The 16,659-nt window shown below is 38.2% G+C and overlaps 3 protein-coding genes across 4 annotated transcripts; 2 read left to right on the forward strand and 1 right to left on the reverse strand.

Moving 5' to 3' along the window:
- The first annotated feature begins 965 nt into the window (after positions 1-965).
- LOC127933385 (dr1-associated corepressor) lies at positions 966-3,670 on the forward strand. 2 transcript variants are annotated; one of them, XM_052530366.1, is made up of 7 exons: positions 966-1,637; positions 1,742-1,814; positions 2,264-2,357; positions 2,446-2,559; positions 2,658-2,760; positions 2,844-2,901; positions 3,197-3,670. In XM_052530366.1, exons 1-6 carry the CDS (start codon positions 1,596-1,598, stop codon positions 2,883-2,885), a joined length of 468 nt encoding a protein of 155 aa, XP_052386326.1. In that variant the 5' UTR covers positions 966-1,595; the 3' UTR covers positions 2,886-2,901; positions 3,197-3,670. The 2 variants fall into 2 exon arrangements, with proteins under 2 accessions (XP_052386326.1, XP_052386325.1); XM_052530365.1 differs by having other exon boundaries at positions 968-1,637; positions 3,003-3,670.
- Positions 3,668-10,780, reverse strand: LOC127933384 (activator of 90 kDa heat shock protein ATPase homolog 1-like). Its single transcript, XM_052530364.1, has 9 exons — positions 10,279-10,780; positions 7,737-7,927; positions 7,535-7,617; positions 6,865-6,982; positions 6,676-6,764; positions 5,631-5,756; positions 5,400-5,501; positions 5,223-5,274; positions 3,668-4,750 (listed from the first exon to the last, which is right to left on the reverse strand). Exons 1-9 carry the CDS (start codon positions 10,356-10,358, stop codon positions 4,578-4,580), a joined length of 1,014 nt encoding a protein of 337 aa, XP_052386324.1. The 5' UTR covers positions 10,359-10,780; the 3' UTR covers positions 3,668-4,577.
- Positions 10,781-12,373: 1,593 nt separating this feature from the next.
- On the forward strand, positions 12,374-16,591 carry LOC127933383 (alpha-amylase). Its single transcript, XM_052530363.1, has 10 exons — positions 12,374-12,610; positions 12,796-12,942; positions 13,062-13,259; positions 13,357-13,587; positions 13,663-13,796; positions 13,993-14,115; positions 14,178-14,277; positions 15,933-16,054; positions 16,143-16,268; positions 16,356-16,591. The coding sequence occupies exons 1-10, from the start codon at positions 12,383-12,385 to the stop codon at positions 16,543-16,545; spliced, it is 1,599 nt and encodes a 532-aa protein (XP_052386323.1). The 5' UTR covers positions 12,374-12,382; the 3' UTR covers positions 16,546-16,591.
- Positions 16,592-16,659: the final 68 nt, after the last annotated feature.

The following is a 16,659-nucleotide window of genomic DNA, read 5'->3' on the forward strand; positions in this document are numbered from 1 at the left end:
GTATTTATGTAGCACCGTGGTCCTGTGAGGTACGACATTTTGTTTCACTTTATGTCCACACATGTAGCTCAATGACAATAAAGCTCAGCTTGACTTGATATCCAGTCAACCTTGCGAAAGTGTTCAGGGATGATCAGACCATTGCAAGAATCAGTGGGTATAGAACAGACCCCCCCCCACACCCCTTTAAGAAATAACACCAATGAGAGAAAAAAAAATCAGTTGGAGTTGGAAAAAGTATAGCCTCTTTGTGTCAGTATTTTGTTGAACAGCCTCTCTGTTGGGATATATCACTTTCACTAACTTTGCTTTTTTTGCCCGTTCATCAAGTTCAGTTAAATTTGATGCTGACCGTCTGTGGACAGATTTTTAGTGGAGTTTAAGTCTGGGCTCTGAATAAGCCATGCAAGGATATTCACCCTTCTCTCCTTCAACCACTGTGTGCTTTGATTTATTGTCATGTTGGAAAGTTAACCTTCTTCCCACTGACAACTTTGACGAGTGAGCGACTACAATGTCCTGAACTCTGCACACGGCTAACCATTGCTTTGAGGCAAGGGGCTCCTGCTGTTGAGTGAATAAGTAAGTGATTGGGACTTCTGTGTTCTGTACATGCTTGGCAACTGCACAAAGGCAAGGGGCTTCTGATATCCTGCGAATTAGTGAGCGATTGAAACCCCTCCATGCTCTTCACAAACGGCTTGCTACCAAAGTCCTTAGTGCCTTGCATACTGGAGGGTAGATAAACTCAGGTAGCACTGCCTCTGTGTGGAGAAAGCCACTGAATATTCATTCTGAAGGAGACACTGGAGGTTTAGGTGAACAAGGGGGACACAGGAATTGAGACGTCGCAAACCCATCACCTAAATTTCTGTCCCAAGCTGCCATGCCTCCCGTCTCCACGTCTTAGTGGCACAGGTGAAGAAGTGAACGGACAGCTTATCAATACAATATGAAAATGTTATACTCACTGGAACTCTTCAGGGGATGGGAATCTAGACACCTTCCACAGAAGAGTGTACCTACGACAGTGAATGATAAGAGGCTTCTTGAAAACAGCATCTCTAAGTGAAGGAGAACGATTCTGAGGTAAACTGGCACCCAACATCACATATAGCGGCTGAGGCCAAAATCAGGCTAATGCTCAAACACTACTGTTGGCTATTGCAGAGCAACAGAGTGATTCAGTCAGGCTTCAGCATCTCGGAGAGAAAGGGTTTCCACCCATACATGATGTTGAGAAACCAACTCTATAAGGGAACCCCTGATACAGAGGCGCTTGATACTTTACTGATGATTTGCATGCATTAGAAGTGAGAATTAAGCATCCAGACTACATTTAAGGTCAGATTCATCAGATCGGCAATTCAGTAATAAAATGAACACGTGGATGAAAAATGGAAGTGGAATGTTTACAAATTTCCCGCCGCACGTGACAGGGGCGTAACCTTTGTGGAGCTCGACCCCACGTTCGCTCCTTCCCCATTCATTTCTCATTCAATACTTCCTGTGAAAAGTAAACAAATGGCGCTCCGCACTCTAAACTGTAAAATGATTAAAAATGTAAGCCGAATACGCTTATATGAGAGTTCAAAATGCCCGGACAGAAGAGAAAATATAATGTTCGCTTTCCACCCGTGAGTATTTCTTCGTTTTCGTAGTTAAATGAGCATTGTGTGAAGCTCCGACCCTGCTGCTCGAATGAGCGCCACTGACACCCTCCTTTTCGCCTTATGGCCAGGGACGCGTCAAGAAAATTATGCAGAAGGATACAGAGGTTGGACGAATCGCTACAGCTGTGCCAGTCATCATATGTATCCTTTCAAAACACTCAGTGGTGAAGGCTGGGGGAGAGTCATGTGTAGTCAAGAGTCATTTACGAGTCGATTCTTATGAAGCGTGTCAACAAGTCCCTCGGGGCTTCATTATAAAATGTCTAGCCTGTTTTTGCACCACCAGGATCATCAACATATATAGATTTTAGCATTAAAACATTATATTTATAATATTTAAATAGAAGAGAGAAGTCGATTTCAAAAGAGTCGTTTCCTCGACTCTTCGATTCTTTTGTTCTAACGATTCCTTAGTTCATATCTACAGAGCGAGGTGATTGGTTGAAATCAGTGAAATAGCATTCCAAGGACCAATCACATTGCTTAGTTTAACCTTAATTCAACCTTATCTATCTATCCATCCATCATATTGAAAAAAGTATTAATTTAGTACTTTACACTGCTGTTATCTTCCTGAACTGCAGTGTTAGCTAAAGCTTTAGAGATATTCCTCAGATCCCTCCTCACCATGACCTGTAAAATAACCCAATCCAGGAACAGCAGGGTGATGTCCATCAATCACATGTGAGCTTCAAAACACTATTCCTGTGCATTGTCCAGCGTGAGTTATGTGAGGTTGTGTCCTGTTCATCTATTTCTGTGGTCTTTGTAGGAAACAGTGCATTCATTCAGAGAAGCTGTTTGACTTCCTGAAGGATTTGGCAGATCAGGCCTCCACTGCGTCAACATCAGAGTGCAAAACTAAGGGGAAATGGCAGTCACACAGGTACAGTATAATTGATCAAAATGCACAGGTGCACTGCAAATAGGGTTTTATTTTTTTTCCATACAAGGAATGATTGTAATGAAATGATCTTCCTTTAGGAAACGGTGGCAAAGTGTGTCTATCAAAGCCAGGTCCCCGGAGAGAGAGGAGCCGCCTCAGAAAGCCACCAATGATGTGGTCATCAACAGCGATTCATCCAGTGTAAGTTACTGAAGATTTCACTGACACAGAGCTATTTGTATTTTCTAATCCTGACAATATTGTTGATGTTGTTTCTTTCTCAGGAGTCTGAGCTGTTCATCTGCTTGGAAACTCATTCACCTTGACCAGGCATTGGAAAAGGTGAGATCTCTGCTGATTTATTCCTGTGTAAAACTAACGTATTATCTACATCAATCGAGTATTCTTTGAATTTAATTGTTTTCCTTTTATTCTTATTGAAGTTTGACAAGATCGAACAATCTCTCGCTGAAAACTGCAGTATTGTTTGTGAAGACCCAACATTTTTTTTGTGTGTGTGTGTTGGGTGTTATTGTTATTCTTAGCATCTGATATATTTGATTTTTAATTTGTGAAATTGCTCTGTTGTGGTATTAAGATTGACCATGAAATTAATTATATCATTTTTGTTTTCTAGTTTTCCAGGGAGTTTTAAAATCCGATAAAGAGGAATATCATTTGTTTATTATATTAGAGATTTTGTGATTTTGAGCAGCTCCACTAATTTTCTTTCAGTTGGATTCATAATTAAAACTGTAGATTGAACTGTCTGTTTGTAATCTAACATGATTTTCTAAGATGTGATTATATATTAGTTATGGTTAAATGTAAATAGTTTTTTTTTTGTGTGTGTCATCTTTAAATGCAGGTCACAGGTTTTGTTATTATTATCATTCACAGTAGATTACAGGGTTCTTTAAGCTGCATATTGTATGACAAGATCATTTGGTATATTTTAAGATGTCAGTATTACATAATATTGTATAAATATGCATTTTCTACTCCTAACCTTACTACCGTGATACAAGATGTAGTAAAAATGTTTAAAATAACCAAGCATCTATTATAGGGTAATGCAAAATAATGGCTGAATAAAACAAACCGAGGATGATGTTTCAAAGGTACTTTTATTTTAAGTAAATGATGCTCTTTGTCTGGTGACAAAGTGTGATGCAAAAAAATATACAACAAAATAAATAAAACTCAAACCTTTTTTGGGATCGTATTTTGGGACAATACAAACAACGGTTTCCTCTGTTACTGAGTGACTTAAAAATGGTCTGTGCTTCCCTTTTCAGGCATTTCAAACATTTCAGCAGCTAATACCAGGCAAACCCCATAACGGCTGAAGTACAGTAAAACAAAGCAAATAGAAAAGCAGTGATCTAAAAATGACCAGCTGTGCATTCAACATGATTTTCTTTTTAATACAGTCTGTCCGAGACAAAAGAAACAGGCTTCCTGCAGCTTGTAATGAGGCAATGAGTAAAAATCACATATGTTCAAAATACTATTAGATGTGATGACAAAAATGTACATGAATGATTATTTCCATCAGAAAGAAACAATTAATTAATTGGTCTGAAATATCTCTTTATTGTTCTTTCTCCAAACCATTTTCAAGAAGATCCGAAGTTTTCTCAACTCTGAGAAAAGGCTCTTAACTTATTAAAAACCACCTGATGCATAAAGGCACCGTTCAACCCTGTGACCCTTTCACAGAACAGGACAGGAGTGCCGTCAGATAGTTACCATGCTGAAATAAGTACACTATATTACACACATAAACATATTTCATATCACCACTCATCTTTCCATCTTACTTTTCTCATTGTTCAATCTTTTTTTATTTACTGTAAACATCAAAATCTTCCAAATAAAGGAACGTGATAATGGAGCAGTGTGATGCCTGCTGTTCAGTAGAGTCGCATTCGGATCCCCTGTCCTGTAGGTGGAGCAAAATGAACAAAAATAAAAACAATAAAACAAACAAAAGAAGAGGCCGCTTCGTCCTGGGCTCAGCAGAGTCGTGCGCCGTAGCCAAAAGTCTGTTTAATGGCGTGGCAGTAGTACCTCTGCCAGCCGTCTCGTGTTCGTTCCTCTTCATTCTCAGGAACCGCCCGACACTCGATCTTTAACTCCGTCTCATTACCCTTGTCTGTGAAAGTCAATGTCACAGCTGCATAGTGCTCTGAAATAAAAAGGAAGGACAGACAGTGAGGGAAACAATGAGCAGAGACAATCGGCTAGATGTCTCTCAAAGTCAGCGGTCACAAAAAGAGAGCTTGTAAATATATATATATATATATATATATATATATAAAATGGGACATGCATAAATTATTATCAGAATTTTTTTTAAACCACAGTGATCTTCGGCCATATATTGAACTAGAATTCAAAGTTTGGGGTCAGTACAATTTTATGTTTTTGTGCTTATGCTCACACTAATTTTGACAGCCTTGTGTATTCTTTCCACAAGGATAGCTTAGTTGTTGTCTTTTAGCATCCAACGCTTACATCATTTCTATAGCAGACAATGTAGATATATAACGGACACTGGCTAAACTTGTCTGAACAAATGTATCTGGTCGTAAAACTTGTCGAATGTCAGTGTGGACTGTCAGCTGTCGGCAGTTTGAGCCAATTTGGTTTTCTCTTACCACAAGGCCATGAGTTGAACCTCCATTTCATGACTATCTTCTGCTCAGGAACCTGTCAAATCAACCCAGTTTAAAAAATCAAATCATAACTCACGTACGTATTTTAGCTGAGCTGTTTATTTAAAGGACAGTGTCTCCTGTCATCATGCTTTATATGATTTGAAACCAAAATCTCACCAGCTCCTGGAACTCTCCGTTCACGTTTCCGTCCAGAAGGCGAAACTTTCCACCCTTTTCAGCCTCAACCACAGCACTGCTGCGTGTGAAAGCCTGCACCATCTGTAACACACAATTTGTCATCCCTCTCAAACAAATGTAATCACTAATGAGAAATGATCTGCTCATTAAATAATAAGAGCCCAGACTATAGTTAACAAATAATGGGTTGTCAGCAGCAAGAAGACTCACATCCTGATTGAGAAAGACCCTGTAAAGGTCTTCTGGTGAGGTGAGGAAGGTGTCTTTTATTGAGAACTTGCAGGTGGGGATTTTTACCCCTGTGTTAGGAGGAGGAGCAGCGCTACATGAGCCAATCTGAAAAAAAAAAAAACACCACAAGCAAATGATAAGTTTGAACTGATGCTGACCTGCAGGACTTTGGTCTCTCTATTGCCATCTGTTGTTAAAAATAAAACTGCTTGTTACTTGCAGAGTAGCTCATTTGTCAGTTGCTGTTAAGGGTGTGTGATAATGTCAAAAAATGATCTCAATATTTTCTATAATTTTGTCGATAACGATAACTAGAGGATATTTTGCAGAGCGTGTTATTGTGCTGGTACTTCGACAGGTTTCGGAAAAATTACATAGGAGTTGCAATATTGATGTTGTAATACTGGTAGCACTATTAAAACAATTTATTAAATATGTTACAATAAAGTAACAATTTTGAAGTACGTTGATGGCTTTATTTAGCATCTTTTATTTCAGTATTCCAATCGCTGTTGTATAAGGGTTTTTATGCTTAATAGTAACCCTAGAATGTGTTGAAACAGAGTTTAAAATAGCTGGTCTGAGATATATAAGAATTTTGATGACTGAAGAAATCCCACCAGTCAAAAATGTTCACACACTTTTCCAACAAATTATTAGTGATTGTTTCAAACGTTACCAATGACAAAAAAAAAAACAGTGGCTCTGAAACATATCTGGACACTTAAGGATGTATAAATTATTTAATACATTTTCACACTGGGTTATACAACAGAATATAACCAAATATCAAAGCAAATGCCATTTATTTTAATGAAAGACGGTACAAAGACAGCATTGGTAATGATGACAATAGATTTAATGTTAAAATTAGAGCAAACTAGAATCATCACTTGTTTGCAGATGCTTTAAGCTTTGATAATGTATTTAAAACAAACTTATCTATGTGGCGCAAGTGTTCAAATATATCTTTGGGATCACGATTGATTCATAGTAACATTTAGAAGTACAATTTGAGGCTCACCTTGGTTACGTTTGACTTTGTTGTTGCCTGGGCCGTCTGCTGTTGCGTCACACCATTGGCTGTTGGCAGGATCATGCCCTGTGTGAACTCTACAACACATAACAACAGATTATAACAATCCACATCCAACAGACAATGCAGTAGCAGCAATGCTTCTTCAACTCTTATGCATGGCGAAGTGAGATTTACCTGTTTTAAGGAAGTCCACGTAGCTGGCTAGCGCCGTACGGATTTTTTTGACTCCCTCACTCCTCATCAGAGAAAGCAGCGCTGTCTCAGGCTCATCTTTACAAAGACTTACACTGATCTGTGAATGTCCCCAAAAAACAGTAGATATTACATAGTAGATATACTCACTCAGCATGGCTCTTGAACTAATCACATCTAACAAACAAATCACTTTTGTTCCAGATGCTGTTTAGATCAATGGTTCTTAACCTTTTTGACCCAAAGGCCCCATGACTTTTCCAGTTGTTTGTGATTTGCCAGAAAAGGATTTAAAGAAAAATATTCATGATTTCTACCCGATAAAACATTCCAAAGCTTGTAATAACTACAAACGTGTATATTCGTTATAACAATGCTCAAGATGTAAAGTTGAAAGATAAAACATTAATTTTCCAGGTCCAGGAATCACACTTTTAAAATGATGCTTCCTCATATTTCCAGGATTCAATATTCAGTAATAGCAGTTAAGAGATCAAATGAATTAAAATAAGAAACACTGCTTTAGGTTCTCCAATACTATAGTGTTTAAATGAAGTGACAATATACACTGCAGAGTAGTAATCTTCTGTAAAGCCTTGAGTCTGCTGATGCCACAGCTTGTAAAAATATATAAATTAGTTGTGTAACTTACATCAAGGTCGTCCATGTCATTTTCATCTGAAAGGTTTGGAACTTCAATATTCCCCTTGTATTGGATTCCTGATTTTGATGTCCCTATACAAACAGACAGACACAATCATGTAAATAGTTAAGTCACACCAAAGCTAAATAACTGATTTAGTTACATAATTAATTGGCCATATTCATTCCCTGATCCAAATCATTTTCCTCACCTCTCCAGTCGGCCTTCAGATCCCACTCATAGAAGAATATAAGCTTCCCTTTGCGGTTATTGATGGATGCTTCTCCCTCCACCTTGCTGACCTCTGTGATCTCACACTTGCCTTCTTCACCCTCCACCCACAACCCCATGAGCAGCTCCTTCAGCTTCTCTGATGACCAGTTTGTGGCGTCCCTCTCGGTCCTAATAAACCAAGGCATATATGCATTGATATTGATTTTGTAATTTGTTGAAATTTGGTGAATTGGTGGGTTTTTGTTAAATGTGAGCCAGAATTAAAAGAACCAATGATTTAAACTACTTCAGTCTGTGTGCACTGAATGTATTTAATACACGAGTTTCACAATTTGAGCTGAATTACTGGAATAAATAAATAAACTTTTCCACGACATTCTAATTTTTTGAGATGCTCCTGTAAATTGTCAAGATTTGAAAAGAAGCGTAAATGTATTTGAACTTTTGTGACAATGCAACAATGTAAACTGTATAAACAATAAAAAAGTTCTATACAGATAGAAGATTTAGATTTCTATTTGTCAGGCATCATTCCTTAGAGAGAACAGACTAAATTATTAGGCAATAATTACGATCCAAATGTCTTCAAGAAAACAAATGTTTAATAGCCCTTAAATGGTTTCAATCATATTTGACAGATATACATTTTTCGGTTCACCTTGGTGAATTTTCGTCATCTGCTGCCCCTCTTTTTTGTGGTGTCCCCCAAGGTTCAGTATTGGGCCCTATGTTGTTTTCTTTGTATATGCTCCCCTTGGGGTATATTTTTAGAAAGCACAATATCACCTTCCACTGTTATGCAGATAATGTACAAATTTATTTGCCTGTCAAAACAAATGACAAAGCATCATTTCTGTCATTACTTAATTGCCTGAGAGATTTAAAAATATGGCTGGATCAGAACTTTGTCTTAATGAAAATAAGACTGAGATGGTTGTGTTTGGTCGTCCTGGGGATTTAAGTGCTTGTGTAGATGCTCTTGGTAATTTAGGTTTATATGTTCGTCCATTTACCAAGAATCTTGGTGTGATTTTTGACAGTGCTTTTAAATTTAAAAAACAGATTAATTCTGTTGTAAAAGCCAGTTTCTTTCAACTGAGACTGCCACGTAAAAAGTTTGAAAGTGTAATTCATGCTTTTATAACATGTAGACTAGACTACTGTAACTCTTTATATGTTGGTTTGGTTCAGTCATCTCTTCAACAATTACAGTTAGTCCAAAATGCAGCAGCTCTGCTTTTAACTGGGATTAAAAAGTATGAGCACATTACCCCTGTCTTAGCTGCACTACACTGGCTTCCTGTCCGCTTCAGGATTGATTTCAAGATTTTAGTTTGTCTCTGAGATTTTAAATGGTTTGTCGCCTGTGTATTTATCAGAGCATTTACATGTCCACGCTCCTGTTAAAACACTGAGGTCGTCCAATCGGGTGCTCATCAATGTACCAAGAACTAGGTTGAAAAATAAAGGTCACCGAGCTTTTTCAGTGGTGGCACCTAATTTGTGGAATAGTTTACCTGTACACATAAGAACTGCTCAGACTGTTGGAATTTTTAAGTCATTACTTAAGACACACCTGTATTCCTTGGCTTTTATTTCGTGCTGAGTTGAGACAATGTGATGTTTTTACTGTATTTTTCTTATTTGTGTGTGACTTTTTGGACATTGTTAAGCACTTTGGTCAACCATGGTTGTTTTTTAATGTGCTATATAAATAAAATTGAACTGAACTGAAATGTCCTGAGATTTCAACGCAGTTCATTTGCAAAACGGTTTAAATGAGGAACACCTTGTTCATGACATTTAGTAAAGAAAAAGCTTTTACATGACGTAAACCCTAAAAACTGACAAACCATAGATTTGTGTGACTGTCTTGCTGGTCATGGTTTAAACTAGATCCTGTAGTATTTGACAACTCTAAAACACATTTAATTTTGGATGGAGATGCTGCCGAGCAAACACATAATAGTTTAAATGCTTCAGCTTCCCCATGAACTGTTGTTCCTTCAGATTCACCTGATACAATTACCTTCAAAATCCTCGACAACACAATAAACCAACATGTGACTTGCTCTAAGAAAGCAGATGAACTCTTTCTCGGCAGTATTCAATGTCCATGCTGCTGAAGCCGAGACAGAACGAGCGGAAATGATGTCAACTGTCCGACGACGACAACTGACAGCCCAAGTGAGTTAATAACATGGTTAATAAACGAACAAAACCCAGACTTCCGTCAAGTGATAGAAACAGTCGCATGAATAAACTTGCGCTGACGCTAACAGACCACTAGCCAGACATCAGCATTTTACTCTATAGATATAAAACAGACCAACCACCAAAACAACATCAACTTTAGCTGTCTCGGTTGCCGCGAGCTGTCTGTAGCGTTAGTCCTAGCTCTTATTTTCTCCGGTCGACAGCTGGTTGAAAGAGGACAGCTCGGGTCAGAGGCGGGTGTGCTGTAGCATGTTAGCATCACGATGTGTCGAGTGAGAGAGTGATGAGCCGGTGAATCTCACCAGTGCCAGTTGTTGACGTTTGTAGCATCCGCTCTCTCCTCCACGATCCAGCGAGGGTCTCCTTCTCCCCACTTCGCCATGATGATTTAATACAGATATTCTGCTGAAAATGAACGAAGCCGTGGGTTCTGCCGCCTCGAGTGAGCTCTCGCTTCTGGAAGCCTCAGTCTCGACTGCTGCCTCTGGTTTCGTTGCCCGTGGAAATTACTGGAAACGGAAGTGAGTCGCGCGCTGAGCTCTCCGTGTGAGACACGAGCCGTTGGAGAAGATTCCGCACGAGCTTGTTACACGTGAGATACCAGGCGATTCTGTGTGGCTCCTTATTAGAGAAATGGGTGGTAAATGTAGTGATGGTCGCTTTTGAAACACTGCTTCGTGAAGCTATGAAACCTTAGCGAATCATTTGTTTTGAAACGGAGCGCGTATCAAAATGCCAAAGTCACGTCATTTCAGTAAACGTCAAACGAGGCTTCGTTACGTCATAACTGCTTCGTAACTACCCAGCGGATCTGATCTCGGATCAGCTTTATCAATTTGTAGACATTTTTAACAAGACATTTGTGTAATAACAGAATTAGTAGTAGTCAATAGTCTCCTTACTGGCCTGTTTTAAACAAGCGCTCCATAAAACAAACAAAATAAGCACTTGTAAATTGATGATAATTAGCCTATTTAAAGAGGCACATCATACAAAATCATATTTTATTATTTTGATTGCTTTTAATATATTATACTTTCAACAAAGCATTTGCATTGGTTTTGTAAGAATCTGTCATGGTTTGGCATGCGTTTGCTGCATTTACAAAGTTTTGACCAGCAGGCGTCACCAGCGCGTGGTGTTTCCAGCTTCGAAATGGTTCGTTTCTCCCATCATCACTAAGTAGGCTAAATGTAATTCTATTTGTTGATATTATACTAACAGTTTTTTTTTTTTACTTTTTATTTCAAAATTGCCATAAAAAATTCATGTATTATGTGGCAGTCAGATTGTCTAAAATCACTTATATTAATGCAGTCGTAGAGACTCGTTCTTATGCAATGAATGGTGACATGAAAATGCGAAAACATTAACTGCATTACCACACGAGCACACTGAAATTAGCTTAATTCATCATGCAGTATTAATAATGATGCGAATACAATTAAAAAATGTTTAAATGCATTTAGGGAAAATTCAATTGAAACTATCATTTTATTATGCTTATTGCATTTAACGCTGCATGCAATAAATAAATAAAAAACCGGTCGATTCCTGTTAATACCTGCTTTAACATTTAATTTAAATATTAACTTTATTGTGGGCAAGGACAAATGGCACTTTGGAATAAAAAAATTGATTTCAAGTGAATTCAGCTTAGACAGAAAGTTTTTTTTATTATTATTGATTTGTTACTACTATCAGTCATATTAACATATAAAACAGCTTTTACAAATCAGACAATTCATTTTAATCTCCAAATTAAATGAATTTGAATTGAAATCCAAATTCATTATAAAATGATTTAATTACAATTACAAATAATTATAATGATGCTTTTTTATAATAATTATAATAATAATAATTAAAAAAAATCATACACAACTTCACTTAATTGTTGCGTTGTAATAAATAACCAGTTCTGGCAGTAAACTGTTATTGGCAGCACACAGTTTTATAGATGACAGTTTGGCACAATTTCAGAAAAGCCAAGGACAAGAACTACTAATATTGCGAAACAAAAATAAACAACAGCTAGTGGAAATCACGTCAGTTTCTGTGTAACAAGATTTCGAATAGAAGAGATTCTTCAGCAATAATTTAATCTTATTTTTGAAGGAAGTACATTTCAAATAAAATTTACATTATTTATCATGTGAAGTTTCTCTCTCTCTCTGTGTGTGTGTGTGTTTGTGTTTTAGAGAAACAAAAGACATTACATGCTCATTTAGTACACATTTGCCTTTACCATTTACAAAAATTAATAATTACCAATGCTTTACAATTTGAACATTGTGAGTCAGTTCAAGATTGCCTGTTGGTTCAAGCACTGCACAAACAACAACACTTTCCATGCAATGTAGTCTCTGTAGATGATCTGTAGATGGCTTTTCAGCATGCAATTGGATGGTGTCTATGACACTGAGATCACTCACCCTAAACTCTTTTCATTTGGACACAGGCACAATGAAGCTCCTGATTGTGGCTGCATTGGTTGGACTGTGTCTTGCCCAGCACAACCCAAACACGAAACATAACAGGACCTCTATTGTTCATCTGTTTGAGTGGCGGTGGGCAGATATAGCAGAAGAATGTGAGAGATACCTGGCACCAAATGGCTACGGAGGAGTTCAGGTATGTTTCCAATGCTTCTCGAATCCAGCACAAAATCGCCTGCACTATTTTTAAGTACGAGGATGATTAATGTAAAGTTTGGAGTTTTCAGATTAGATATGTACAGAAGGTTTTGAATTATGAAGTGTTGTTAAAATGTAAGAAAACAAGAACGACTGTAAAATAACAGTTGTCTGATTTTATAGATCTCTCCTCCCAGTGAGAGTATTGTATTGTCCAGTCCTTGGCATCCTTGGTGGCAGAGGTATCAACCGATCAGCTACAACCTGTGCTCCAGATCAGGAACTGAGGAAGAGCTGAAGGACATGGTCACACGCTGTAATAATGTTGGGGTGATGCAAAACTTAGGCTTATAGTATTGTACCTTAACGAAAGCCAAATGATGACAATAAAAATGAAGTGGCTTAATAATTATGGAGCATCTCCTGTGTGCTATTTTTCCTTCCTGTAGGTGAACATATATGTGGATGCAGTGATTAATCACATGTGTGGAGCCTCTGGTGGAGAGGGCACTCACTCCAGCTGTGGGACATACTTCAACGCCAACAAGAAGGACTTCCCTTCTGTTCCCTACTCATCGTGGGACTTCAATGATGACAAATGCAAAACTGCCAATGAAGAGATTGAAAACTACAATGAGATTTTCCAGGTTCTTGTTTGCAGCCGTGCTTTTAACACTGTTTTGTGTAAACACTTCATGACCCGTTCTTGTTGTTGACACCATCTTGTTGATTTCATGTTGACAGGTCAGGGACTGTCGCTTGGTGAGTCTCCTGGATTTGACTCTGGAGAAAGACTATGTTAGAGGGAAGGTAGCTGAATATCTGAACAAACTGATTGATCTGGGTGTGGCTGGATTCAGGGTCGATGCTTGTAAGCACATGTGGCCCGGTGATCTTTCTAACATCTACGGCAGACTCAAGACCCTCAATACCACTTGGTTTTCTCCTGGCACCAAGCCCTTCATTTATCAAGAGGTCTCACCTTCCTGACAAGACAAGAGTTACCTAAAATGGTTGTTGAAAGCATTAACACGAATGCCCTTTTTTCAGGTGATCGACTTGGGTGGAGAATCCATTAAAGCCAGTGAATATTTTGAACTTGGAAGAGTGACAGAGTTCAAATACAGTACGAAACTGGGCACAGTCGTCCGTAAATGGAACAAAGAAAAGCTAAGCTATCTCAAGTATGCAGCATTGAGCGGTCATATATTTTTGTATAAATGGTCAATAGTACTGCAAAGATTGTTTTTAAGTTAAGCTAATCTACACTTTTGTACTTGGTGTAGTTGATTGGATATTATCAATAACGAAGTGTCACTTGGGCCTAAAATCATGTTCAATAAGGTTACTGAAAGGGTTGTAAAAGGTGTATTGTTTTAGGACTTGGGGAGAGGGCTGGGCTTTCATGCCTTCTGATAGAGCTGTGGTGTTTGTGGACAATCATGATAATCAGAGAGGACACGGCACTGATGGAGCTTCTGTTCTCACATTCTGGGACTCTAGGTAAAATATTTTACTATGACTATTCCTACTGTGAGTGGGGTTTTACATTGTGAACTTTGCAGGCTTTACAAGATCGCTACAGGGCTCATGTTGGCTCATCCATACGGTGTGACCAGAGTCATGTCTAGCTACCTTTGGGATCGACATTTTGTTAATGGAAAGGTAAATGTTTTTCCTTTTTTAATAATTACTTTTAAAAAATTTTAAGCTTTGTTTTGTTCAAGGTAATTAAATCAACAGTTTAATATTAATAATACAAACTTAAGAATATGTAAATGTTTGGTATTTGGGGAAGAATACACCCCTATTGTTGGCGCTAAAGGCACAATAATAGCATCAACAAATGCAACCTGAATCTCTGTTACTCTAGATGAAAGCTATACATCAGCAGTGAGGCCACGGGGTCCTCTCTGCCCGAGCTCATCTCAGATGAAAATCTGAAAAAAAGATGACCTCTTTCATGGAAAGACCATGGATATTGTCAAGACAATGGCAGGTCGCATTCTGCATGTGCTACAACAGCGTGGTTGTGGTGTAGACACATTGTGAATGTGCTCGAACAGTCCAGATCTGTCTGCTATTTAAAATCTATGACCAGCCATGAAAAGGAGAATGAGTCAATGACGATCAGAGACCGCTGAGCATCTGAAGTCTGAAATCTGTTTCGCTCAATTTTGCCAACCAGAAGATAAAGATAAAGCAGTGACTGTTCTTCTCCGAGCAACCCACAGGGATATTACATTTCTTAATTCATGTTTTGAACGAATTTGGTGAACGAATTTGGTGAACCATTTGGTGCGTTGAACCACAGACCGATCGGTATTTGACATCAAAGTACCTCGAGAGCAATTCAGAAGCACAAGGAGTCGTCTGCTCTCTAAGCTCTTGTGATACTCGATGTCACACACCGATCGTTCTGATGGCGATGATGATGTCACATACCGATCGGTCTGATGGCAATGATGATGTCACATACCGATCGGTCTGATGGCAATGATGATGTCACATACCGATCGGTCTGATGGCAATGATGATGTCACACACCGATCGGTCTGATGGTGATGACCTGCTTCAAGTCAAACAAACCTAATGATTCAATGAACCATTCATAAAGAACCATTAACTTCAATCCTGAATGAATCAGCCATTTGAACGAATCAAACGAATGAATAAATTACTTGATGACTTAATCATTAAGACATTACCACCACCTACTAGCAGTTTTAGTTTATTATTTAGAGTATAATTTCATTAAATAAATAATGTAATATTTTCATAGTAATAATAATAAAATTAAGAAAATAAATGATTAAAGTTATAGTTCACCCAACCAAAAATGACAATTCTGTCATCATTTACTCACATGGTCCTAAAGGGTAGGCTATATGTAATAAATTTGATCAAACTAAATATTTCTTGCTGAACCTACTTTTTGAAATGCCTGTTTGATGCTTTACACAACAAGGACTTAATGATTAATTTGATTCATTAACCACATCATGTAATTAATTCGATTAAAAAAATTATTGTTTACCAGCCCTAAATTAAATTTAACATTTATACACGATCCATCTATGAATTTTGAGGATAGTGATTTCATTTTATCGTTTAGAGCCAGCGTGTCTTTTCATTTGATACATTTTTTTTTAACAAAACAAACTATCCAACAAAATGTGTTGCTTTATCAATGTTCAATATTATTTTTTCTGCAGTCATGCACTATTGGAATAAAGACAAGCACATTTTCCTGAAGTTATGCGTGTGCTAAATGTTCAGGAAACCTGAATAAATAATGTTTTGCTCAAATAAACACACAGGATCAGAATGACTGGATGGGCCCCCCAAGCAATGCCAATGGATCCACTAAACCAGTCCCCATCAACCCAGACTCCACTTGTGGGGACAAGTGGATATGTGAGCACAGATGGCGTCAAATCAGGTAGGAGTGAGTTTAAGGTCTGCTGGACACATCTTTCTTTAGTCGGTGTCAAATCCCAGCAATTCTCTTGCTCTATTCCCCACCACAGGAATATGGTGATTTACCGTAATGTTGTCAGTGGCCAGCCTCTCTCCAACTGGTGGGACAACGGTAATAATCAGATCGCCTTCAGCCGCGGCAGCAAAGGATTCATTGTCATCAACAATGATGATTGGTGAGAAACTTACAACTCTAATCCATGAATAATGCACATGTTATAATGCAAATTAGCCATCATTAACTAATTTGACTAATATGCCAGGGCTCTGAATGTGAGGCTGAACACTGGCCTGCCCAAGGGTACATACTGTGACGTGATCTCTGGAGATAAAAGTGCGGGCAGTTGCACAGGGAAAGAGGTGTCAGTGGATGCTGATGGACACGCCACCTTCAGCATCAGCAACACAGATGAGGATCCATTCATCGCCATTCATGCTGACTCCAGACTGTAGATTCAGTGAGAATAATATTATAATAAAGTAGGATCACTTAACTTAACAGTGTGGTTGTCAAGCTTTTGTTTACGATCACATCATGAAAAAAAACCCACAGCCAGTGTTGTACAC

Source organism: Carassius gibelio, chromosome A17 (genome assembly GCF_023724105.1).
Source record: "Carassius gibelio isolate Cgi1373 ecotype wild population from Czech Republic chromosome A17, carGib1.2-hapl.c, whole genome shotgun sequence".
Lineage (NCBI taxonomy): Eukaryota > Metazoa > Chordata > Actinopteri > Cypriniformes > Cyprinidae > Carassius > Carassius gibelio.

Excerpts from the sequence above, each read along its gene's own strand:
- LOC127933385 (XM_052530366.1), top strand. The coding sequence starts at position 1,596 with ATGCCCGGACAGAAGAGAAAATATAATGTTCGCTTTCCACCC. Across the intron at positions 1,815-2,263 it reads AGCTGTGCCAGTCATCATAT|CTAAAGCTTTAGAGATATTC; the intron begins GTATCCTTTCAA and ends CTGCAGTGTTAG. Across the intron at positions 2,358-2,445 it reads GTGATGTCCATCAATCACAT|GAAACAGTGCATTCATTCAG; the intron begins GTGAGCTTCAAA and ends TGGTCTTTGTAG.
- LOC127933384 (XM_052530364.1), bottom strand. The coding sequence starts at position 10,358 with ATGGCGAAGTGGGGAGAAGGAGACCCTCGCTGGATCGTGGAGGAGAGA. Across the intron at positions 6,983-7,534 it reads ATGACATGGACGACCTTGAT|ATCAGTGTAAGTCTTTGTAA; the intron begins GTAAGTTACACA and ends GGACATTCACAG. Across the intron at positions 5,757-6,675 it reads CAAAGTCAAACGTAACCAAG|ATTGGCTCATGTAGCGCTGC; the intron begins GTGAGCCTCAAA and ends TTTTTTTTTCAG.
- LOC127933383 (XM_052530363.1), top strand. The coding sequence starts at position 12,383 with ATGGTGTCTATGACACTGAGATCACTCACCCTAAACTCTTTTCATTTG. Across the intron at positions 13,260-13,356 it reads ACTACAATGAGATTTTCCAG|GTCAGGGACTGTCGCTTGGT; the intron begins GTTCTTGTTTGC and ends TCATGTTGACAG. Across the intron at positions 14,116-14,177 it reads CTCACATTCTGGGACTCTAG|GCTTTACAAGATCGCTACAG; the intron begins GTAAAATATTTT and ends TGAACTTTGCAG.